This window comes from Dipodomys ordii, unplaced genomic scaffold, assembly GCF_000151885.1.
Source record: "Dipodomys ordii isolate 6190 unplaced genomic scaffold, Dord_2.0 Scaffold55, whole genome shotgun sequence".
NCBI classification, from domain to species: domain Eukaryota; kingdom Metazoa; phylum Chordata; class Mammalia; order Rodentia; family Heteromyidae; genus Dipodomys; species Dipodomys ordii.
In genome coordinates, this window is record NW_012267271.1 from 3851867 (window position 1) to 3876399 (window position 24533).

The 24533-nt window shown below is 45.8% G+C and overlaps 1 protein-coding gene across 4 annotated transcripts in view; it reads left to right on the forward strand.

The window, feature by feature from the left end:
* Window positions 1-23603, forward strand: part of Garnl3 (GTPase activating Rap/RanGAP domain-like 3) — a 114356-nt gene extending 90753 nt beyond the window's left edge. For 2 of the 4 annotated variants that reach the window (XM_013021325.1, XM_013021324.1), the window contains 8 exons: window positions 1487-1645; window positions 7973-8039; window positions 11371-11478; window positions 13414-13532; window positions 17591-17729; window positions 19295-19510; window positions 21566-21692; window positions 23128-23603. In XM_013021325.1, coding sequence (XP_012876779.1) covers window positions 1487-1645; window positions 7973-8039; window positions 11371-11478; window positions 13414-13532; window positions 17591-17729; window positions 19295-19510; window positions 21566-21692; window positions 23128-23305 — 1113 coding nt within the window. In that variant the 3' untranslated portion in view covers window positions 23306-23603. The remainder of the gene's footprint in view (window positions 1-1486; window positions 1646-7972; window positions 8040-11370; window positions 11479-13413; window positions 13533-17590; window positions 17730-19294; window positions 19511-21565; window positions 21693-23127) is intronic. The other 2 variants (XM_013021323.1, XR_001175245.1) reach the window with 2 other exon arrangements.
* The last annotated feature ends 930 nt before the right edge of the window (window positions 23604-24533 follow it).

The window sequence follows — 24533 nt, forward strand, 5'->3', positions numbered from 1 at the left end:
TTTCTTTTTGCTTATGTGGTGCTGAGGAATCGAACCCAGGGCCTCATGCATGCAAGGCAAGCACTCTACCACTGAGCCACCTTCCCAGCCCCATATACATTTTTTTTTCTTGGTCTGTCATGGGGCTTGAACTCTGGGCTTGGGCGCTCTCCTTAGCTCTTCAGCTCAAGGCTAGCACTCTACCACTTGAGCCACAGTACCACTTCCAGTTTTCTGAGTGGTTTATTAGAGATAAGAGTCTCATAGACTTTCCTGCCCAGTCTGGCTTTGAACTGCAGTCCTCAGATCTCAGCCTCCTGAGTATCTAGGATTACAAGTGTGAGCCACTGGCACCCAGCGTGGCTAATATTTTTAAAAGATGATTCTCCAAAAGTGGAAATCAAGAAACCTACTGGGAGGCTAGTGCAGGACCCAAGCAGATGTGGGCAGAGGGGCAGCTGGAGATTCAGGAATAGGCCGTGGGCAAAGCTATCTGCTCACCTTGGTTAGCAGAACATGCTGATGGATAAAGGGGCAGCCCTGGGAGAAAAGCCTCCCAAAGGTGGAATCCCTTTCCTGATTTTCCTTTTTAAAGGACTCTTTTGTTTCTGTTTTTGCTTTTTTTGGCCATGGGGCTTGAACTCAGGGCCTGGGCACTGTCCATGAGCTCTTTTGCTCAAGGCTAGTGCTCTACCACTTTGAGCCACAGCACCACTTCTGGTTTTCTGTTGGTTAATTGGAGATAAGAGTCTGCCCAAGCTGGCTTTTAACCTTATTCCACAGATATCAGCCTCCTGAATAGCTAGGATTACAGGAGTGAGCCTCCCGTGCCTGGTGATTCTTATATGTTTTTAAAACTGCAGTACCTCAAGCTGTGAGATCTATCCAACACTGGCATTCCTGTAGTCTACATGGGAAGTGATCTTTGTGTAGGGTTAAGACTTCCTTAATTGTGCCTGTCAATTTCTGCACATATTCAGCATAATGTGAAGGCAAAATAAGTTAAAAATTGTCCTAAATAGGTGTCAACCTTCTTATTCTTAGGAATATTTACTTAGGGTCTTAATGTAGCATAAGCTGTAAAATCACATTTCCACTCTACCATACGTAAACTGACCAGAGCAGTCACTTGACCTTTGGGCCTCAGTTTCCTCAGTTGTAAATACAGCAGTGGTCATCCTATTTCATGAGATTGGTACAAAAACAGTGCTGGCAGCTGAACAGCTAAGCACTTTTCATTGGCAACAGATAACACCAGGTTATTAGCGATTAATATCACTGTTACCGTCACTGTGTGAAGGCTAAAGCAGGCCACACCATGAATTCCTATTGCTTCTCCCCTTTCCAAGGACAGAGGTCTGAGTCTTGAGATATAGGAAGGAGAACTGTCTCTGCTTTCCTGCAGCATAGGTTCTGCAGAAGCCTGGAGGAAGGGCTGGGGAGGGAGGCTGACTGAAGGTGCAGTCTGTGCCCCAGCCTGTCTCTTACATCCTTCCTTATCACACAGGAGATCTGCCTGTCTGACTGCCCTTCAGTGATGACCTTAGTGGACGGGCCAACAGAAGAGAGTGACAACCTCGTCTGCGTGGCTTACCGGCACCAGTTCGATGTGGTAAATGAGAGCACAGGGGAGGTCTTCAGGCTGCATCACGTGGAAGCCAGCAGGGTGAGTGATGGCCGGGGGACAAGTAGGAATCAGAGACAGCAGGAGTTGCCATGGTTTAGATAGATCTAGAATTTTGTGCTGTGTATCTCTACTAGCAATATGCTGTTCAGGTTGATCTCCATCAAGTTGCACTTGTAAAGAGAACCAGAGGCTTCTATCTACTATAATACAACTGTCCCATTGTCCTGCTCCACCTTTCAGGATCTCCCCTGCATCTCCATGCTTTCAAGTAAAAGACAAAAGAGCTCAAAGCAGAATATAACTAAGTAAATGAGAATGTTTGTGGAGCAGGGAAGGCCTTTGCCGGGGAGGGCCTTTGGAGAGCAAGCTTTGTTCTCTGTGGCCTACAGACTCACAGACTGGGGATTAGGTGGCCAGGGTGGGTACAGCACCCCTTCTTTATCCCCATAGGGCCCACTACAAAAGGAAGACAGGATGGGTCTCCATTAGGACAGAGAGGGGACCATCACTGAGGGTCTGCAACCCTTTTGCTGAGCTGCATGGAGAACAAGGATGTCTTGGTTTGGGACACATGTAGGGCCACCAAAACTGTCTCTAGAGATGACTCTATAGGGTGTGAACTGTTGGCACTCGCTGGAAGATGGCAGACACTCACCACCTGAAGCCTGAGACCTGTGTCACCAGAATCTACTCCCTGTCACCTGAGTAGGTCACAGAGCTCCTCAGCTCACTCTGGCTACGAGACAGGCAGGGCATGATATCAAGGAGCCACTTGTTCAGGAGCAGCACAAGCTAGCTTCCTCACTTAGTGACTGAGGACACAGAATGGCAACATGGCCCCACAGACAATACAGCTCCCCTGAGGGCTTCCACACCCACAAGGCTCCCCCACTGCACTTCAACAGAATCAGAGGCTGCATTCTCTCCTAGGCCGTGCAGCTTGTGTTGAACGTGTTCTACCCCAGATTTTCCTTATAATTGCTAATTACTACTTTAAGAAGGCTTAGCACGTAATTAGAATGAGATCTTAAGAAAGAAAAAAATAAGAAATAGAAAAATCCAAATCTAAATAGGAGGCCATCTGTCTGCAGCTGTCATCCATCACCGTGGCACCTGCCATTTCTCTTGTCTGTACTGCTGAAGCCCATCTGAGGAGCCTTAAAAGCCACAATGCCTATGTGTCTCTCCTAGAGGCTTCCCTGGGCAGAGAGGGGGCATGGGGACCTATTAAGGAGCCACAGATTATTCTAATGCTCAGCCAAGTCTGGGAGCCAGGGGTGGATTCAGTCACTGCTGTCACTGCCTTAGAGCTTGCAAAAGATCAGTGTTATGAGCAGACTCCAGGACAGTTAAATCACAATTTACTTGGTCAGACTAAGGGTGTGGTTCAAGTTCAAGGTCACAAATTCAAACCACTTCCAAAGAAAAAACTTACTCAAGAGCTAGGGCTTTTTGTTTTTCTGTGAAGGGCCAGTATTGAGTTTAAACTCAGAGCCGCAAGCTTGCTATACCAGGGTATCTGCCACTTGAGCAATGTCCCCAAGCCCTTTTTGCTTTACTTATTCTCTGGTAGGGTCTCCTGTTTTTGCCCCAGGACAGTCTCAGAGGGTGATGACCCACCTACCTTCAACCTTCAACTGTAACTACCATTACTGGTGTGTGCCAATCCTGGGGCTTGAACATAGGACCTGGGCACTGTCCCTGAGTCTTTTTTGTTTAAGGCTTATGGTCTACTACTTAAGCAACAGCTTCACTTCTGGCTTTTTTAAAAATTGCTTTTGTTGTTGTTATAAAGGTGATGTACAGAGGAGTTACCGTTATATAAATCAACTAAAGAGTATGTTTCTTGTTGGACAGTGTCACCCCTTCCCTTGTTAGCTCCCAGTTTCTCCCTCCCATCCCCACCCACAAGTTGTATATTTCATTTTCACCAGTGTCCAGTGACTACCACTGCTGCAACACTTCTGGTGCTTTACTGGATAACTGGGCATGAGTCTCACAGACTTGCCTGCCTGGGCTGGCATTGAACTGCAGTCCTCAGATCTCAGCCTAGGATTACAAGTGTGAGCCACTGACACGTGGCAAAAGCCAGGAGTTTTTAAGTAATCCCCAGGAGATGATGATCTACAGACCGACCCAGTAAAATGTGTCCTGACCCTCTTCCTATCTAAGGCTTGAGCCCCAGTGCCCTAACACCTGCAGGGAAGCAGCTTCTCCTTAGAGCCTCTGACTCTTCCAGTCTGTGGACTTCTGGGAGAGAAGGCCCAATTTGTCTTTTAACAGTTCTATCTCAGCCAGGCACAGTGGCTCACACTTGTAATTCTAGCTACTTAAGAGGCCAAGATCAGGAGAATCACAGTTCAAGGCAAGCCTGAGCAAGAAGTTCATGTGGCCCTCTTCTTAACCAATATCTGGGCACGATGGCACACTCCTGTCATTCTAGATATGCAGAAGGCTGATATCAGGAGAATCACAGTTCCAGACTAGCCCAGGTTAAAAAAAAAAAAGTTCACAGGATTTCCCCTCAGTGGAAGAAGCTGGTCATGGTGGCACATGCCTGTCATCCCAGCTATGTCAGGAAGCATAAAATGAAAGCATCATGGTCCAGGCACAAGCTTGAGCAAAAACATGCTGGGGATATGGCTCAGGGGTAAAGTGCTTGCCTAGCAAGTGTGAATTCAAACCCTACAACCACCAAAAGAAGGAGGAAGAGGAGGAAAGAAAGAAGTTGTTGAAGTGCTGCAAGTATAAAAGTAATTTCTGCTTTTCATGACTGCATGTGACCAGCAAAAAGAGGCAGAAAAGTCATGGCCAACAGATCTATGTCCAGTTAGTCCTTCCCCTGGCCATTGGTTTCTTTTTTTTTTTTTTTAATTTTATTTTATTTTATTTGTGAACATACTGTACAGAGGGGTTACAATTGCATGGGCAGGATAATACGTACATTTCTTACCAAGCATTGCAGCCTCCTCCTTTGTTTACCCTTCCCCTGGCCATTGGTTTCTGATGGCTTAACCTGCTTTCCCAGGGGAACAGCCTTTACCTTACATCAGAGAATCTGTCTGCCAAGTTCCTCAAAACAAATCTGTGTTGCTTAGTGACTTTCATCAGGGTATCTACCGAGAAAAAATAATGTTATTAGACTTCTTTCAGTTACTATTCACTTACATTAGTGTCCTGATGATTCATTAGACTACTTCTGGACATTTTTGTCTTAAAAGTTTATAAAAGTCCAGAAAGAACTGGGCTTAAAATAGTTTTTTTTATGACTTCTATGTTTTGTTTTTTCTGGAACAATTCTAAAATATTCTATCTTATCTTTAATGTATTTTTTTTAAAAAAAGATAAAGAACATTTCCATAAAGAGCATAAAAAAATCTTTTAATGAAACAAAGAAATTAGTCCCCCTTCCCCTCCCTGGGTCCTAGCTGGGTGAGGATGTAGACAACCTTCCCGTGTGAATTGGCATCTTGGAGTGCTCACAGCACAGGTGGGCATGCTAAGGGAGACAAAGGTATCTTTGCAAGGAATCAACTGTCTAAGTGGGGATCTTAGCCCTAGAAGCATGGAGAAGCAATGAGCAATGTGGTTGCTAATAACTAGTCAGAAGCAGGCACAGCAGCAGCAAGACTAACCTCTAACCAACAGTTTCCTGCAGCTGGAGTTGGTGGCTCACTCCTGTAATCCTAGCTACTCAGGAGGCTGAGATCTGAGGACCGAGGTTCAAAGCCAGCCTGGGCAGGAAAGTCCATGAGACTCTTATCTCCAATAAACCACTCAGAAAATCAGAAATGGCACTGTGGCTTAAGTGGTAGAGCGCTTGCCTTGAGCTGAATTGTTGAAGGATAGCGCCCAGGCCCAGAGTTTAAGCCCCACGACTTACCAAAAAAAAAAAAAAAGTTTCCTGCAGCTCAAACCCTGGCCAGTGCAGGGAACTGACCTGGCTCAGGTCACTGGAGATTTGGTCACAAATGGCACCAGTATCTGGGCTGCAATATCTGCTGCCTATAGCTGCCTGTAATGCACCAGTGCTGGTTGGACTGATATAGACTCCCACCTCTGTCCCTCCCTCTTCCCATACACCATTTGATTCCATTTCAGGTTTCATTCCACCTCAGGTTCTTAGACAATCCTAGAGAGGAAAGAATACTAGTAGCTGTCATCCTAGTTACTCAGAAGGCTGAGATCTGAAGACTGATTTTCTGCCCAGGCAGACAAATCCAGGAGACTCTTCACCTCCAATTAACTAGCAGAAAGTCAGAAGTGGAGGTATAGCTCAAGTGGTTGTGTGCCAACTCTGAGTGAAAAAGCCTAGAAAAATTGTGAAGCCCTGAGTTCAAGCCCTGGTATTGGACAGAAAGACAGAGACAGAGACAGAAGAGAGGGAGAAGGAAGGGGAGAAAAGAGAAAGGGGGAAAAAGAGGAAGGGACGCAGGGGGAGGGAAGGAGGGAGGAAAAAAGGAAAGAGGGAGGGGAAAGAAGAGAATAAAGGTTTAAGAAGTGCTAAAGCAGCATCCTATTCTGGAAAGCAACATCAAGTTCATTGTACCAACAGGCCAGCCATGACCTACTGCCCCAGCTCTGGCAGCCAGCACTAGCCTCATTCCCAAGCCAAATCTCTCCTGGAAGGCAGCACACACTGGATCTAGAACTCAGCTTATTCCTGAGCTCAGATTCCCCTCTTGGCATCTGCCCTGACCCTGTGGTTCTCAGGTGGACACCCATCCAGAACCATCTGGGAAGTCTGACTACTGGGCCGGCTGTGACTGCCTCTCAGCTAGGGTGAGAAGGACAGGATTCAGACATCACTTGTTTCAACTCTATATTTGGAAGTTTTTCAAACACATATTAATGTCACGAAAATGATCTGTGTGTGTATGTGTGTGTGTGTGTGTGTGTGTGTGTGTGTGAATACAGGGGCTTGCACTCAGGGCCTGGGTGCTGTCCCTGAGTTTTTGTGCTCAAGGCTAATGCTCTACCACTGGATCCACAGCTCTACTTCTAGATTTTTGGTGGTTAATGGAGATAAGAGTCTTGCAGACTTGCCTGCCTAAGCTGGCTCCAAACCTCAGTATTCAGATCTCAGCCTCGGGAATAACTAGGATTATAGGCATGAGCACTGGTGCCCAGCAAATCTGCTTATTTTAATGGTATGGAGGCTGACACCTGCCAGACCCTCTCCTAGAGAGAGACAAGATGTCTGTGTCCAGGCGTGAAAGGGTCACTGTGCTAAGTGCTGGTAAGCATCTGAGCAAAGTGGCCTGGCATGTCCCAGGAGGATGTGCTCAAGTCCAAGCTGTGACCTCTGTCCCTGAATGTTACCCTGAGCTACAGTCCGCCTGGTCCACCTAGCAGTGTCAGTCTGTTCATCCATCAGCAGAGTCAAACAAAAGGCCTGCTTGGAGCAGCTCCCTCAGCCTGGTGCCTAAGTGCAGGCCTGGGTCTGGAAGGCTGTGTGCACTTCCCTACTGCTGCCCCTCACCCCCAAACACACACAGGCTTAAACCTGAACCACAGACTGCCTTGGGCTCCTCTCCCACTCATAATAGCCACAGCCATCTCCAAATGACCATTTCTCCCTCCAGAATCTTCCCAACAATCTATGAACACTCATGTCCCCATTTTTACACAAAAGGACACTGAGGCTCAGAAAGGAGTCTTACTTACATACCCAAACCACACAGCAGAAGCAGAACTCTGAGCCAGGCTGCCTGACTCCAGAGGTCATGCCCTTGAGCTGAGCGTGCTGATGCCTCCACAGCCAGTGTGGTAGGTGGGGACACACGTCATGTGGAAGCTCAGAGTCCGGCTGAGCAGAGTCCAGCTAAGTCAAGCGCCCTACAACCCCAGACCTCTGAGAGAGTACAGCTTGTGAGCCTGCATCTCTAAAGCAGCAGGACCAAGGTGTCATGTGTTCGATCACATGCCAGGCCCAGCAGGCGTGCTGAGGAGACAGCAGTGAAAGACACAGTTCTGCCTCAAGAGCCTGACATGACAGTCTGGGGAAGGAGCAGTGAACACTGAATGATGCAGGCTGTGCAGAACACTTAAGCAGGGGGTGGGAGATAGAGCCACACAGGGTTATTATATGGGCTCTGAAACCCTACTTCTTTCTGATTCCCAGTGAAGCACTGATCAGTTTCTCACTCTCTCAATGCCTGCCTTAATTCAGATATTTCTCTCCCATACTTGTAGTCATTGCAGTCCTGCTCCCTGGTGGCACCCATGCTGGGTGCCAGAGAAGCAGAAGTGACCTGCCAGGACCCAAGTTTCAGAGGTCCAAGGGCCCCTCCAGACATGCTAACTTGAGTCTTTTCCGAGTGTCACTGTCCTGCCCACCACTACCGCTGCCCATTATCATTGCAGGTTAATTTCGTTGCAGCTATTGATGTGTATGAAGATGGAGAAGCCGGCCTGCTACTGTGCTACAACTGTAAGTCAAGGATGCGTTCTTCTGTCTGTGCACCAACATGGACTGTTCCAGGCAGCAGAAAGCAGCCTATCCTCGCATCACCTGGCATAACTGTGCTCCAGGAAGTGTCTAAAACTTGCATTCCCCCACACCCCACCCCCGATTTCCCACCATACCCTAGACTTCTTGATGACTGGTGTCAGAGCCACAGCCTGTGAAAATGTCTCCAGATGTGGCAGGGATGGCAGTGGCCTCCAGGTAGAGGCCTTAATGTGTTCTTTGTGCTGTGCTTAGGGTACAATGGTCACTGTCTCATTCAAGTTATATAGCTACTAAGCCTCAGGCCAGGGATTGCATCTAGGGCCCTTTTGACTCCAGTACCCCAAATATTAACTTCTGTTATTGCAGGTTGGTATACCTTACATGAAATGCTTAGAAGTGTTTCAGATTCAGCTCTTGTAGGATTTTGGAATACTTGCACGTACATGACGAGATATCTTGGGATGGAACCAAGTCTGAACACTGAGTTCAGCCCAGAGCATCGACATTTTGACTGTGAAATGTCACATGAGGTCAGGTATGGGATTTTTCCACTTGTTGGCACTCAGAAAGTTTCATGTTTTGGATCATTTTGGATTTCAGGTTTTTGTGTTAGTGATGCACATCACATTTTGTTTGCATTTCTCACATGTTCATGATCTCAGCCTCATAGGGCTCCTCAGCCTACTGGATTGATTTGGACCAGGTCAGGTAGCAGGGTGGGTTTGGGGCAGACCAAGGCATCAGGAAGTATCTTCAAGGACTTTCAACATTTTCAACAAAATAGATTTTCTTTCTAATAGCAAAAAGAAACAAGATAATTTTATCAGTTTAGAATAGTAATGCTGTTTATAGCTAGCAGATCACGTGTGTATGTGTGTGTGTGCATGTGTGTGTACATGTACACGTACACACATACATGCACTGATGCTACAGCTTGAACTCAGGACTCGGGTGCTGTCCCAGAGCTCTTTTGCTCAAGGCTACTGCTCTACCACTTGAGCCACAGCTCCACTTCTTGCTTTTTAGTGGTTTATTGGAGATAAGAGTCACGTGGACTTTCCTGCTTGGGCTTTGAACCTCAATCTTCAGAATTCAGCTTCCTGAATGGTTAAGATTACAGGCATTAGCCACCAAAGCCATCTAGATCAGATGCTTTGATAAATTAATATGTGGATTAACAAACTTGGGGAAAACAAATATCAGCAGAGAAATTTGTTCGGTATTTTCAAAGGTCAAGATATGTGGGAATGCTGGGTGCTGATAGCTCATACTTATAATCCTAGCTACTCAAGAGGCTGAGATCTGAGTATCATGGTTCAAAGCCAGCCTGGGCAGGAAAGTCTGAGAGACTTGTATGTCCAATTAACCACCAGAAAACCAGAAGTGTGGCTGTGGCTCAAGATAGATTGCTCACCTTGAGCTGAAGAGCGAAGGGACAGCACCCAAGCCCAGAGTTCAAGTTCCACAACAGACAAAAAAAAAAGAAAAGAAAGAAAAAAATATAGCAGAATATTAAAAAAAAAAACTGAGGTATTTCTTTTGACTTTCTGAAAGGACATGGGGATCCGAGCGAAAGAGATGCTAAGTACAGCAGTAGATTTTATTTTTCATTTTATTTTACTTTTTTTGGTGCCAGTACAGTAGACAGTGGTTCATGAATGAGGTAGTTTCAGATGGTAAAGGCGGAAGGGAAGGCTTTCATAGGTGAGCACAGAGCAAAGGAAAAACACGTACTTGGTTCCGTTGGGGCAGAAGCTGTTCATGGATCTCCTACTTAAGAGGTCAGCTAGCAGTTCCTGGTTCTTTTCTAGAATATGACCTACACACTGTATTGGGATTATATTTGCTTACGTACAAACCCTGGACACTGGAGCCTCCTAAACCTAACAGCTTTCCAATTATTTGAACAGCATCAAAAGAAAACTGTGGCTCACTGAGAGTTTCATAAGCACATTGCCCTGGGCAGTGATTGGCTCCCAGACTGCCAGGCAGCCTCTGTCCAGGCACCTTTGCACACTACAGGTATAGGTAGGATGTTATTAAGTCGGCACAGCAAGTTGGCTCATGAGCAGTTACTCTTAAGAAATAATCAACAAACTGTGATGGATGAGTTCTTGATTGTCTATTACAACATCTTTTGTAAAGTGGGAAGTTTGGGAAACTAAATGGGAAAGAGAGGAGAGTACAGCAATGTAAATGTTCATGTGCTGGAAGAATGCATAGAAGAAATGTACAACATATTGATAAAAGCAAATTACTTTGATTTGATTTGGTTTTTGGTCCTGGGATTGAACCCAGGGTCTTGTTCATGCTAGACAAGTGCTCTACCACTTGAACCAAGCCGCCAGCCCTTTTGTCTAGTTTTTTGTCTCAAGCTACAATCTTGCTAACTTTGCCTGGGCTATCCTGGAGCCCTAGGTTCTCCTGTCTCTGTCTTCCAAATGCTTGGATTACATGTATATGCTACCACACCTAGCTAATAAAGCTGTTTTTAAAGTTAGGAAAAGTAGTGAGCACCTGTATTTGGGAGGTAGAAGCAGGAGGATCACAAGTTCAAAGCCAGCCTAAACTACATAGACCTTATCTCAGGAAACACTGAACAATAATTTCAAATAATTTTTATGGCTAAATATATGGTTTATGTAATAGGAGGTGCCTTTGTTTCTACATGAACATCTCACTATAAGCTAAGCCACATGGACTTGGGTCTAGAACAGGTCAGAACCAGAGTGATTGAGTTAACTGGGCCTTAATGTAGTGCTAGCTCAAGTTCATCGAGGGGCTATAACCCCTCACATAAAATGTTGGGGACAGGGCACAGCTCCCACCCCGCTTGTCCTGAAATGGGCTGAGATTGCATCCTCCACCCCAGGCTGCCATCAGTCCCTGTCCAGGTCTTGTGTGAGAAAGGGTGGCAAGAACAAAGAAGCACACTGGTTCTTCTGGTAGACTCCAGGTCAGCTATGATTCTCCTTGCCCAAATGTCCTCCTCTGTAAAGTGAGACTAATAACAGCACCTTCTTTCTAAAGTGTACAGACTAAATAGGATGTTTTAAAGCTCAATGCCTAGAGTGTAATCTCTTCCAGTCAGCAGTTGTTAGTATTCATATTCATAGCAGTCATGTTATTCAGGCTCAACTTCCCTGTGATCTGGCTTCAGCCTCAAGGCAGGATTGCTCCAGCTGTCTCTAAAGAACTAGCAGTGGGGGAAAAGGGGTGGGTGCTGTTCCAGTGGCCTGCTTTCCTTCTCTGACTGCAGTGATCTAAGTGTTGTCTCTAACAAAATGAATCACTGTTGTTTTCCTTACAGACAGTTGCATCTATAAAAAGGTGTGCCCCTTTAATGGTGGCTCCTTTCTGGTTCAACCCTCTGCGTCAGATTTCCAGTTCTGTTGGAACCAGGCTCCCTATGCAGTTGGTAAGAAAAACATTTGTATGCCATGTGAAGCCCCTTGGCACAATTAATACACACTAAAAAAAAAAAATAACAGGAGAATAAAACAGGCTCCACTGGGGGGCAAATACCAGTGGGGGGAAGGGAGGAGGGTGAAGGAGTGTGAATTTGGTTGGAGTTCTTTATATGCATATATGAAAACAGAACAATGAAACCATTTGAAATTGTCTTAAGGGGAGAGGGAGAAGAGAGAGTGGTTGAAATTATATACATATAAGCTGCTCTTTAAGTGATCTTTCTTACTTTTTCTTTTTGTTCCCCTTTTGAGACACTTGTCCCGTATACGTTTTCCTCTTCTCAGCCTGTGAGCATTTGGAAGCAATTAAATGTCACTTGTAGGCACTTAGTTGTTATTTGTGGAGCTTGTTTTTCCTTTTAGGACACTGACTGGCTTTTAGCCCTGGTCAGTTATTTATTTATTTATTTTGGTACTGAGGTTTGAACTTGCTAGATAGTTGCTCTACCACTTGAGCCATGTCTCTGGCCCACCATTCTTTTCTAATTTGGAGCCTGAAATCCTTCAGTTACAGAATGCCTACCACTGAAACTCTGGCTTGTGAATGGTAGTCCTTGTGATTGTGGCTCAAGATTCCTGGCTGGGCCTTGCCTCCGAGAGTCAGATCAGAGCAAAGCATGTTCCAGTTAGGACTGTTTTCCTCACAAGATTCTGCTATCAGCCCACATTATAGAATGTGAGGGGACCACAGGAATGGACCCAAGATCCTAGGGCATCTGGTCAGGCTCTGATGACAATGAGATGTTGCAAAAAGGGGATGGTAGAGTGGAAAATGAGCCAGATGCTGGTGGCTCATGCCTGTAATCCATGCTACTCAGGCAGCTGAGATCTGAGGATAGAGGGTTGAAGCCAGCCCAGGCAAGAAAGGTCCCTGTTAGACTCTTCTCTCCAATAAACCACTCAAAAAACAGAAGTAGCACTGTGGCCAAAATGGTAGAATGCTAGCTTTGAGCACAAAGAGATTCAGGGACAGTGCCCAAGCCCTGAGTTCAAGACCCAAACTGACCCCACCAAAAAAAAGAGTGGAAAATGACTTCTAGGTTTTGAACGCCACTAGAGGTCACCTGAGAGATCAAGCCAAGGGTGCTGTGGATTGGGAAGCTTAGAAAGTAGTTGAGTTTACTCAGGAAGCCTGGCAGTCCCAGACACTCAAGGAGGTAAATAGGAAGATCAAAATTCAAGGCCAAACAAACATGTTGACAAGACTTGGTACAGTGGCATGCACCTGTCGTGCTAGCTATGTGGAAAGCAGCAGTAGGATTGTGGTTCAGGCCAGCTGAAGCATAAACATGAGACCCCCCCCATCTCAAGAATAAAGCAAAAAAGGCAGGGGACATGACTCATATGGTAAAGCACTGGCTAAGGGCAAGGCCCTGAGTTCAAACCCCAGTACTGCAACAACAACAACAAAAAAGTTAAAAAAAGAAAAGTTTCAGCCACTTTGGGACCACAGGCCAGAGATTCATAAAGGAGTTCCAACCTGCTGGGGACACACGGCTGGAGTTTCCAGGCAAGATGGAGTGCACCCAGGGAGAGGATGTGTAAAACATGGACTGGACAGTGGTGTGAGGGGAGAGGGTGGCCCGTGGGATCTGGACTGTGAGTAGCCAGGTCTGGTAATGGGGCTCCAGAGGGAGAAATGGCCATGTGAACTGAGGAGAGTACACACTGGAGGCAGATATTTAGCCGCAAAGAAGGTACTCGGCCCATAGGAGTACAAGCCACCTCAGCACTGGGGTCCTGTCCATAGAAGGAAGAGGAGAAGCATCAGAATAGGAGAGGTGGAAGCTTCTAGAGCACTGAGGGTAACAGTGAGCCAGTCATAGCCAGTCTGCAACCAGCAGGCCAGCAGGCCGGGCTGTGACCGGAATGTTCACTTGCAGTGTGCGCCTTCCCATACCTCCTGGCCTTTACCACCGACTCCATGGAGATCCGCCTGGTGGTGAACGGGAACCTGGTCCACACGGCCGTGGTGCCACAGCTGCAGCTTGTGGCCTCCAGGGTGAGTAAATGGGGATTTCACTTCTGTGTTGGGTTCAGGGGGCCCCGAAGCACTGTGAGATCTGAGGTGAGCATAGAATTGCCTCCCACCAAGTCAGACCAATGGCAGCTGCACAGCTGCTGTGCCGCCGGGCCAGAGACCAAAGGCTGAGCAGTGACTGCCCAGGGTCTCGTGTGGCCTCCTCACACTTCAAAACACTCGGATTTGGTAGATGTAGCCACTGGGTGCTAGTAGCTGATTGAGGGGCACTCAGTTGAAAAGACACCCTCCCACACTGAGCCAGTTATTTATATCATTGTCACATGAAGACAGTCTGAGTCTAGAAAAGTAGGAGCCCTTTCTTGGCCACTTTCTAGGCCCAATTTAAGTTTGTGCCTGTAAACATGGCTCATAGATTCTTCCGTGTCTCAGAGGGATACAGGAATGCAGATAGCATCCCAAGATGTTGTCCATTGCTGCCACACAGTCCCACTGCCTTCATTCTAGTCCCTGCCCACACGCAGTTGGCTCCCTGAACATCTCTGTGCCTGCCAGGCTAAGCTGGGACCTATACCCTTGTGGCACTGTGTGTGTGTGTGTGTGTGTGTGTGTGTGAGGCTAAGCTGGGACCTATACCCTTGTGGCACTTTGTGTGTGTGTGTGTGTGTGTGTGGCTAAGCTGGGACCTATACCCTTGTGGCACTTTGTGTGTGTGGGTGGGGGGGGACCTATACCCTTGTGGCACTTTGTGTGTGTGTGTGTGTGTGTGTGTGCACGTGCGCACGCGCACACACATAAGCGTACATTTGCACCTGTCCTAGGGCTTCAACTAAGGGCCTGGGCACTGTCCCTTAGCTTTTCTGTTTAATGAGAGTGCTCTACCACTTGAGCCACAGCTCTACTTTTGGATTTGTGGTGGTTAATTGGAGATAAAAGTCTCATGGACTTTCCTGCCCAGGCTGGCTTCAAACTGTGATCCGCAGATCTCAGCCTTCTGAGTAGTGAGAAACCAGGTATGAGCCACTGGCACCCAGCTTCTGTGGTACTTTTTGTGGGCCATGGGGCTTATACTCAGGGCCAGGGCACTGTTCCTCAGCTCTTTTGCTCAAGACTAGTGCTCTACCACTTTAAGCCAGCGCACCACTTCTGGTTTTCTGGGGGTTAATTGGAGGTAAGAGTCTGCCAGGCTGGCTTCTAACCTTAGTCCTCACATTTCAGCCTTCTCAGTAGCTAGGAATATAGGTGTGAGCCACCAATGCCTGGCCTGCAGCACTTCTGAAATTTTTTCTAGTATTATTATATAGATGATGTACAGAGAAGTTATAGTTATTTAAGTTGGATAGAGAGTACATTTCTTTCTAGAGAATGTCACCCCGTCCCTCATTCATTCCCAGTTTCTCCCTCCCATCCCCACCCACAAGTTGTATAGCTCATTTTCAACACAGTGGTGAGTACCACTGCTGCATTTGTTCACCTTCTGTCCCTCCCAAATACAGATAAAGAAACAGGACAAAACAAAAAGAAAATAAAAACCTATTGTTTCCATTCTGGAGTTCATTTTGGTAAATATTATTTTATATGATTAGAGACAAATAGGCATTGCACCTTCGTGTTCCTCCCCTAAGAGTGTCCCCCTTTGGTCTCACTGTGTGTGAATGCCTAGTCCTGTATAATTTATCATGATCCAGTGTATTTAGATCTCGCTTCCATGTATGAGAGAAAACATGGCTATTTGTGTCTCTGAGCTTGGCTTACCTCACTTAACATGGTTTGTTCTAGGTCCATCCATTTTCCTGCAGATATCGCAATATTCTTTTTAATGGCTGTGTAAAATTGCATTGTGTATAGGTACTACATTTTTTGCATCCACTCATCTATTGTAGAGCATCTGGGCTGTTTCCATAACTTGGCTATTGTGAATAGTGCAGCAGTGAACATGGACGTGCAGGTGTCTTTACCATATCTTAACTTGTGATGCTCTGGGCAGATGCCCAGGAGTGGTATGGCTGGGTGATAGGGAAATTCTATGTTTAGTTTTTTGAGGGACCTTGAGACTGCTGTCTAGAGTGGCTGTACTAGTTTACATTCCCACCAACAATGTATTAGGTTCCTTTTATCCCACATCCTTTCCAGCATTCATTGTTGTTTGAATTCACGATGTTGGTCAATCTAACTGGAGTTAGATAGAATCTCGGAGTTGTTTTGATTTGTATTTCCTTTATAGCCAGGAATGATGAGCATTTCTTCATATGTTTCCTTGCCATTCTCCTGAGAAGTCTCTCCTTCACTCCTTTGCCCGTTTCGTAATTGGTTTACTAGTTTGAGAGGGGTTAGTTTCTTGAGCTCTTTGTATATTTTGGATATCAGGCCTTTGTCAGATACATTGCTGGTAAAGATCTTCTTCCAGTCTGTTGTCTGTCTTCCTAGTTTAGTAATTATGTCCTTGCTGTGCAGAAATGTTTTGTTTTGATGTCACCCCATTTGTCAAGTCTCTCTCCTATCTACTGTGCCACTAGGACTCTTTTCAAGAAGTTTCTGCCTATGTGTGGCACTTTTTGATCCTGCCACTGATCACACTTGGTGGATGGTGGCTGTTTATGTGTCACCTCCCTACCTCACCATAGCTGTGAGAGCAGGGCCCAAGCTGCCTTAGTCACCAACAGCACCAGTGTGTGCTGCCAGTGCCCAGCCCCCAATGCTGGAAGAAGTGTGCGTGTGCATGGCCATGTGCATGTATGTGTGTTAGTTGATTATAAATTTTGCTGATACAGTTTTCAGTTTACAATAGTAGTATACAGTGCTCTTTATCACCAAATATTAGCCAGCTAGTTCTCACAAAATGCTTTTGTTAATTTTTGCCAATCCCTGCTATTCACAGCAAACCTATAGCAGTAATCCCACCATGATTTTCCAGTGGGATGGTATTCAACCCACTCATTCTTTTCCCAGTAAGTTTAGTATCAAAGAATGTATAGTCACACATTATATTGCTATACTATTAAACTATCATATATTTAATACACAGTAATGTTAATATGCTAACAGTGGCTTAATAGGCTGTTATATTAATGGAAAAAGCAATCAGTCATTAAACTAGGACTTTTTGCAGCTTCAGCCCTAAATTCAACACACTTTTAATTTTCATTGGGAATATCTTCATTTTTTTCCCAGTACCAGGGCTTTAACTCAGAGCCTTGAGCTCTTGCTTGTCTTGCTTGCTCACAGATGTAGCTCAATCACTTGCGCCATCCAGCCAGCTAGATTTTTGTTGGTTAATTAGAAATAGAGTATCCCATTTTCTGCCCAGGCTGGCTTTGAACCACAGTTCTCCAGGTCTCAGCCTCCTGAGTAGGTGGGATTACAGATGTGAGCTATCGGTGCCTGGCTTTAGTCCCTTTAACTTTAGACAAAATAATGAAGCTCTGATTTGCATCACTTTCCACTTTCTATGGCATAAATAGTCCACTGTGGTTAGTGTCCTGTCTCCAGTGTTGTGCTCAGAGAGTGGAGCCAGGAAAAGCAGAATAGTAGCCTCCAAGAATGTCTCCAGTGAACACAAGCTCACAATAACAGAAACCACAGATAACAGTAATATGGGGAAATAATTAGGAATGGCTGGATTTTGGCATTGAATACCTTTTAACATTTAAGTTTTTTAATGGATGGCCTGCAAAAATTTCTGACAGGTGGCTCTTGTGAGTCACACTCAGCCTTCTACTACTGCCCTTGTCACAAAAACCAGCACATATAAGGGTGTGGGAGTGTTTGCTGCATCAGTGAATGAATGAGCCATTTCTTACCTGTAGTCCTCAGGGACACTGGGTTTATGTCACATGTTGGTGTCTGCCAGAGTAAGGGAGGTCAACAGGTACATCAGGAAAGGAGGTGGGGAACTGGACCATCGGGAGAGGCTGGCTGCACAGGGAAACCTCAGGAAGCCACCCCAGCACAAGGTACTATACTGCAAGCTCCCAGGAGGGCAGGAGGTCGCAGACCAGCCTGGACCAATCAGAGGCTGGGGAGTGGTGCAGGAAGCAGGGATGCCAGGCAGCTCGGTGACACTTCCTCTCTCCTTCCAGTCGGACATATACTTCACAGCGGCCGCAGCTGTGCCCGAGGTCTCATCTGGAGGCAGCTCCAAGGGGGCCAGTGCCCACAGTTCTCCTCAGACACCCCCAGGCCGAGACACTCCAGTCTTTCCTTCTTCCCTGGGGGAAGGTGAAGTCCACTTTTACTCTCCTTACTAATTTGATCCTTTTGGATTTCTCTGGTTTACTGTCAAATATCTATACATGTGATCACTGCCTAAGAAATGACTGTTTAAAGCCATTTAAAAAAAATGGGATTGGAAATATGGCTTAGTTGGTAGAGGTGACAGCCAATGAGAGAAAGAATACTGAATTTATAATTTATTATTAGTAATCTGAATTAATTATAAACTTAAACCTGACTTACAAGCTAAGAGACTACCTAGGAGGAGGACAGGGAAAATAGAAAAACAGAGTGCATAACTGTGTAACACATTGTAAGTACATATGAGAGCAGCACAGCTATAGATAGATAGATAGATAGATAGATAGATAGATAGATAGATAGATAGATAGATAGATAGATAGTAGGGGATGGGGAAAGAGAAATAGGCCTCATAGGTGAGTGGGATCTAGCCAGAGGGTGTTGTGCTGGCTGGGAGGATAAAGGATGTTAACTTCTATCCAAATAGATTATTTGCAACTAAGAAAATAGAACAAGGAAACCTGTCAGGAATGCTATTTTTAGAGACAGCAAGAAGTGATAGAGGAGGCAAAAATTATTGGAATAATATATAAAAATAAAAATCTTGTGATTTAAAAAAGAATTCAGTTATGAGAAATATTTCAGTGGGGATAAGGGGGATCAAAGATTTGAGAGCATCCAGTTTGGTTATTTCCTTCAGGGAGGTTAATTATAGTGGGTTTTACCGATGGCTGTGGTGGTACACACTTATAATCCCAGCACTTGGAAAGGTTTCTTTGCAGTTTTTACAGGGTTTGTTTTTGTGTGTGTGCTGGTATTGGAGCTGGACCTCAGGGCCTCATGCTTTTGTTTGCCTTTTTTTGTTCAAAGTTGACATTCTACCACTTGAGCCACACTTCCACTTCTGGCTTTTTGCTGGTTAATTGGAGATAAGAGTCTTGTCGGATTTTTCTACCCTAGCTGGTTTTGAACTGCAGTCCTCAGATCTCAGCCTCCTGAGTAGCCACCAGCACCTGGCTAACACGAGAGAGGTTAAGGAAGATGAATCCAGCTCCAGGCCAGCCTGGGATACATAGTAAGGCTATCTCAAAACAACAAAAAATTGTGAAGTCCATTTTACAACTAGCAGTACATAGGTACTGCAAGGCCGTGGCATTGCACTGCATCCCCTGTTCTCCCGGTGGGGAGCTTTGCCTGTGAACTTCAGCAGCCTTGCGTGGTTCCTGCCTGCTGCCTGTGAACAGTTTGGAGTTGTACAACTTCTCTCCACACCAGTTGCCTTTGTCACTCACCATTAAGATAACTCCAGGACTCTAGGCAGCTTTTTTTCTTATCTAGCCTATTTCCTGTGCAAGCATAAGTAGTGAACACATTTTACCTAACTTGCCCTGACACAACACAGACCTATCACACACTCATGTAAGACTGGGGAGATCAGCATGAAACATAAAATCTTCCTTCAGGCTAATGATATTGAGGAATAAGAAGTTATTCTCTTGTAAATATCCTGGGCCTAAAGTTCTGATGTTCTTTTCTTAATTGTGTTTCAGGTGAAATTCAGTCTAAAAATCTGTACAAGATCCCACTTAGAAACCTTGTGGGCAGAAGCATCGAACGACCGCTGAAATCGCCCTTGGTCTCCAAGGTCATCACCCCGCCCACTTCCATAGGCCTTGGCATTGCTGCCATTCCTGTCACACACTCTTTGTCCCTGTCTCGAATGGAGATTAAAGAAATAGCAAGCAGGACCCGAAGGGAACTGCTAGGTAATAGCTTTTTTCCTTTTTTTTTCTTTTGTGGCTATACTGGGACTTACACTCAGGGCTTGGGTGCTGTCCCTTACCTTTTCTGCTTAAGGCTGGTGCACTACCACTTGAGTCAAGCTCCACTTGTGGCTTTTTGTAGTTAATTGGAGATAAGTCTCATGGACTTTCCTCCCTGGGCTAGCTTTGAACCTTGATCCTCAGATCTCAGCCTCCTGAGTAACTAGGATTACAGATGTGAGTCATCAATACCTGGTGGTAATAGCTTTCAGTGTTTATGTTATCACATTTGTAAATAGAATAGCTGATTATAAATAGTTTATATATAGTATAAATTATGGTACAAGTTATAGTATAAGTTATAGTACATCTACACCAAGGAATTCCTTATCATTTGCCACCAACAACTATTAGCACAGAAAGCTACTCAAGCCATGTTTAAAAGGGAAACAAAAGCTTATAAAATACTAGTCTGGAGTATACAAAGTTTTTAAATAGAAGTATGTATATCTGAGAATCTAAGAAAGTATTAGAAGTTACAGCTTGTAGTTTTCAGACATTTGATATTGGTCAGCCGAAGGCAGGAATCTGCCACATCTTTATAACTACATCCCAGCCCACTTGTCACTTCCCACAGCCTCTTGCTATAGGTCGGGCCTGTGGGGCTGTCCAGAGGCAAGGTGTACCCCTGTCAGTACAGATGGAGACCAGACCAGAGAAGCATCAAGCACTGTGGGCATCATCAGAAGCCTAGACAGTTTCATAAGCAGTTTTTGTTGTTGTTGTTGTTGGTCATGGGGCCTGGGCACTGTCCCTCAGCTCTTCAGCTCAAGGTAGCGCTCTACCACTTGAGCTACAGCGCCACTTCCAGCTTTTTCTGCTTATATGGTGCTGAGGAATTGAACCCAGGGCCTCAAGAATGCAAGGCATGGGCTGGGAAGGTGGCTCAGTGGTAGAGCACTTGCCTTGTATGCATGAGGCCCTGGGTTCGATTCCTCAGCACCACATAAGCAAAACAGAAAAAAGCCAGAAGTGGCGCTGTGACTCAAGTGGTAGAGCGCTAGCCTTGAGCTGAAGAGCTGAGGAACAGCGCTCAGGCCGAGAGTTCAGGCCCCACGACCAGACACCCCCCCCCCAAAAAAAAAAGAATGCAAGGCATGTACTTTACCACTGAGCCACCTTCCGAGCCCCTCATAAACTTTTTGTTCAGATTTATGGAAAGAAAATAAATAGGAAGTGTTTATTTACAGGTTAAACCAGTAAGAACTGGTTTGCAAAATTGCATTGGGGGGGCTGGGAAGGTGGCTCAGTGGTAGAGTGCTTGCCTTGCATGCATGAGGCCCTGGGTTCGATTCCTCAGCACCACATAAGCAAAAAGAAAAAAGCCGGAAGTGGCGCTGTGGCTCAAGTGGTAGAGCACTAGCCTTGAACTGAAGAGCTGAGGGACAGTGCCCAGGCCCAGAGTTCAGGCCCCACGACCAGACCCCCCCAAAAAAGAATTGCATTGGGATCTGCAGGATAAAAGTAGCAGGACATCAGCTTTAGCACATCTCTGACTGCAGTAATGTCTTCCGAACAACTGAAGGAGGGGACTCGGCTCACCCAATAGGGCAGGCTTAACACTGATGGAGCAGTTTTCAAAGTTGGTGTCTTACACTGTTTGTAAAATATGAACATTCCTATTTTCAGTCTGTTCTTCTATGTAAAAGCTCTATCTGGGGACCATGATTTTACATACTGTGCTTTTCAGAAACAGCAACCTTGAAGAATGACAATCACTAGCCACAGGACTGTGGGACTGTCTCCTTGTAGGACTTCCGAGTCTGGGGGTAGGGGTGGCATTAGAGCAATGCAAACATGCTCTATGATCATAAGGGATGAAAGAACCTTCCAGCAATAAGGAAGCTACATTTGGAAATAGATATTCCATCATTTTCTTGACTCTGACCCAACTATACCAATATGCCCTAGGACTAAGGGTTTTGTTTTTTTGTTCTACTTCCAAGGCAGCATTATGGTAATGACAGGCTGACCTGTGATATCTCCCCTGTAATCCAGGCCTCTGCGACGAAGGAGGGCCCAGGTCAGAAGGAACACCAAGGGCCAAATCAAAAGCCCGGAAGCGGTTAGAAGAAAGCCAAGGAGGCGCCAAAGCAGAGACAGTGAGATCAACTAGCAATGACAGGTAAAGGCAGTGTCGCCCCTGCCCAGAGGGTGCCCTGTGGGTACCACACCTGTGCACAGAATGCCCTTTGACTCCACCACACAGGGTCAGCATCCAGTTCCTCTTAAGATCCCCAGAGGGCACAGCTGCCAGGATGGAGTCTCCGCAAGTGGGGCCTCGACCCTAACAAGTGGGGCTCCTCACTAGCAGTCAAGCAAACACTAAGAGAGGGAGGGGTAATTCAGTAGAAGAACACTTGCCTATGAGCAAGGCCATGGGTTGGTCCCCAGCACTCCAAAAACAAAAAATACAGTAATAGATTGTACATTTTTTTCTGTCAGGTGTGGGGCTTGAACTCAGGGCCAGGGCTCTGTCCCTGAGCTCTTTTGCTCAAGGCTAGCACTCTACCACTTTGAGCTACAGTGTTACTTCCAGTTTTCTGGTGGTTAATTGGAGATAAGAGTCTCACAGACTTTCCTTCCTGGGCTGGCTTTGAACTGCACCTCAGATCTCAACCTCCTGAGTAGCTAGGATTACAGGTGTGAGCTACCAGCACCTGAGTAGCTAAGATTACAGGCATGAGCTACCAGCACCCAGTGAGATTGTAATTTTTTGTCTCAGAAATTTGATAGATTTAAAAAACTATTAAGAGTGCAGGGAAAGCGAAGCTGCCCAATCCTACAGGGCATGTGAACAAGCTCCGCATCACTGAGTGGACACTGGCTGTCCTTCAGTAGTACCATGCATGCTCCTTGGGATGGTACTTCATTCACTCAGCGCTCACTTGCTGAACCCAGCCCGGAGCTGAGAGCTGACACAGGAGACAATCAACCCCTCTCCGCTTCTGGTGGGCTCACAGGCCAGTGGAGACGGCCAACCGGAGCCTAAGCAGTGACTGAAGGGCTAGGAAGCAGGTGGTGAGGAATGCCACCCATCCTACACCTCAAACACCAGGAAAGGCTGAGTCCTGTGTAAGACCAGTAAACACAAACTTCCAAGAGCAGTCCTTGCTTCAGCCCAACCTAGATGACATGCGACTTCACATTCTAGAGAGAAGCAGGCAGTAACCCTTACAGAGAGACAAGTTAAAACCTCAGTGGCAGGTAGATGTCCATTTTGACAGGGGATCAAAAAAAGTGTTTAAGGAAATGGCATGGAACCAGGCTTAGAGTGCATGTAAAGATTTATGGGAATAATTCCTATGACATCCAGAGCCTGCAGCAAGAGTGTTACAGTCAGAGAGAAGGAGAGAGGCAAGGAAGCAACCTCATGTGCCCGTGCTGTCTGCCTGCAGGCCCTGTGCTGGGAATGGGCTTCCTGCACTCCCTTACCTCCCCATCATGGAGGGGGTGCAGATAAAGCTGATGAGCCCAGATGAGCTAGACGCTGCAGACAGGAGAGGCCCAGTCCCAGGGTGTCCCCAGGACGCCTTGACAATGACCCTTTTCTCTTTCAGAATCCCATCAGGCACCTTGGAAAGTCCTTGGACTTCGGAAGCCAATCCCGACAGGCATTTCCACTCTGCAGGCTCAGACCAAGATGCTGTGGTAGACAGAGAGGGCGACCCTGCCTCGGCCAGCAGCCTCTTCCAGCTCATAGCTTCCTCTGATGAAGACGTTATTGACTTGAAGTAGAGTCCACACTTCATCTGCATCCTTAGTTTTCTTATGGAAGTTTATACTCTTTAAGCAGTTTTAACATCATCTCTCAACAAAACGTGGCTCTCAGCCTGTCAGTGATCTATTGGACCAAACCTTGTGTACCCTTGGCCAGTTTGGGTCACTCTCCAGTGTCCGGTGCCATCTTTCCTGACCTTTGTTTTTTTTCCGTTAAGGAACCATCAGTTTCCTTGTAATAAAGGTGGTAGATTTCATTGAAGTTTTAGATCGAAACTTTGAATAAATCAAAAATCTTCATTCTTATTTACTGCAACCCTCTCATATTTTATATACTTAGGTGGGAAATTATTTTTTTCATTACAAATTTGATTTGTGTCACACAATGTCTTCTTTTATAAAGAAAAGCCATTGCGTTTAAACGTTATTATCAGTAAGTTTTCTTTCTGCACTTTGGCCCCTGTTACTGTTTGACTTCACTGTGATGGAAAGCTCACTCTGCTTCTACCTGTGGACTCGAGGGGGATGAATGAATGCCTAGGTTGCAGAGGGTCCCCTTCCTCCTCTGTCTCTTGAAAAATAATAAGGCAAGGGAACTTGTCAGTCTGAAGAGTATGTTGTCTGGTTTTGTTACTTTGAGATCATATAACCAAACAATTACCCTAATATTCCATGTCCCCACTTTCCCTAGCTCCATCCTCAGGGAAGAAATGGAGCGGGGGAGGGGAATGGGGGACTGTAAATGCAATAATGAAATATGAGCCTCTGGCTGGATCAAAGTAGAAAAATCTAGCTTCTAGTGAAACTGGCTCAAGTGGTAGAATGCCAGCCTTGAGTGGAAAAAGCCAAGCATGAACATGAGTCTCTGAGTTCAAACCCCAATAGAAAGAAAAGGAAGGGAAGGAGAAAGGAAGTATAGAAAATCTAGCTTCACTGACATTATTTGTAAAAAGTGAGCATCATTTACCCTTATTAGTTGATTCCATTTTATTATACCTCTTCTTGCCTATACTTCTCTCTGGAAAGCAATTCAGTAATGTGCCCCCTGAGAAGCTCTGAAGAATTCTTCTGCAAGCCTGTAAGTGAATAGACTACTCGGTAGGACCTTGACCTCATGGGTTTGCAGATATCCAGGTCCTGGTGGTCCTTGCACACTTTGGGGAGGATGTCCCTCTCTACCTTTTTCATACAGTTCAGCATGACACAGCCAGGCTAAAGGTGCTTGGTTCCTCTGTAGCATAAGTAA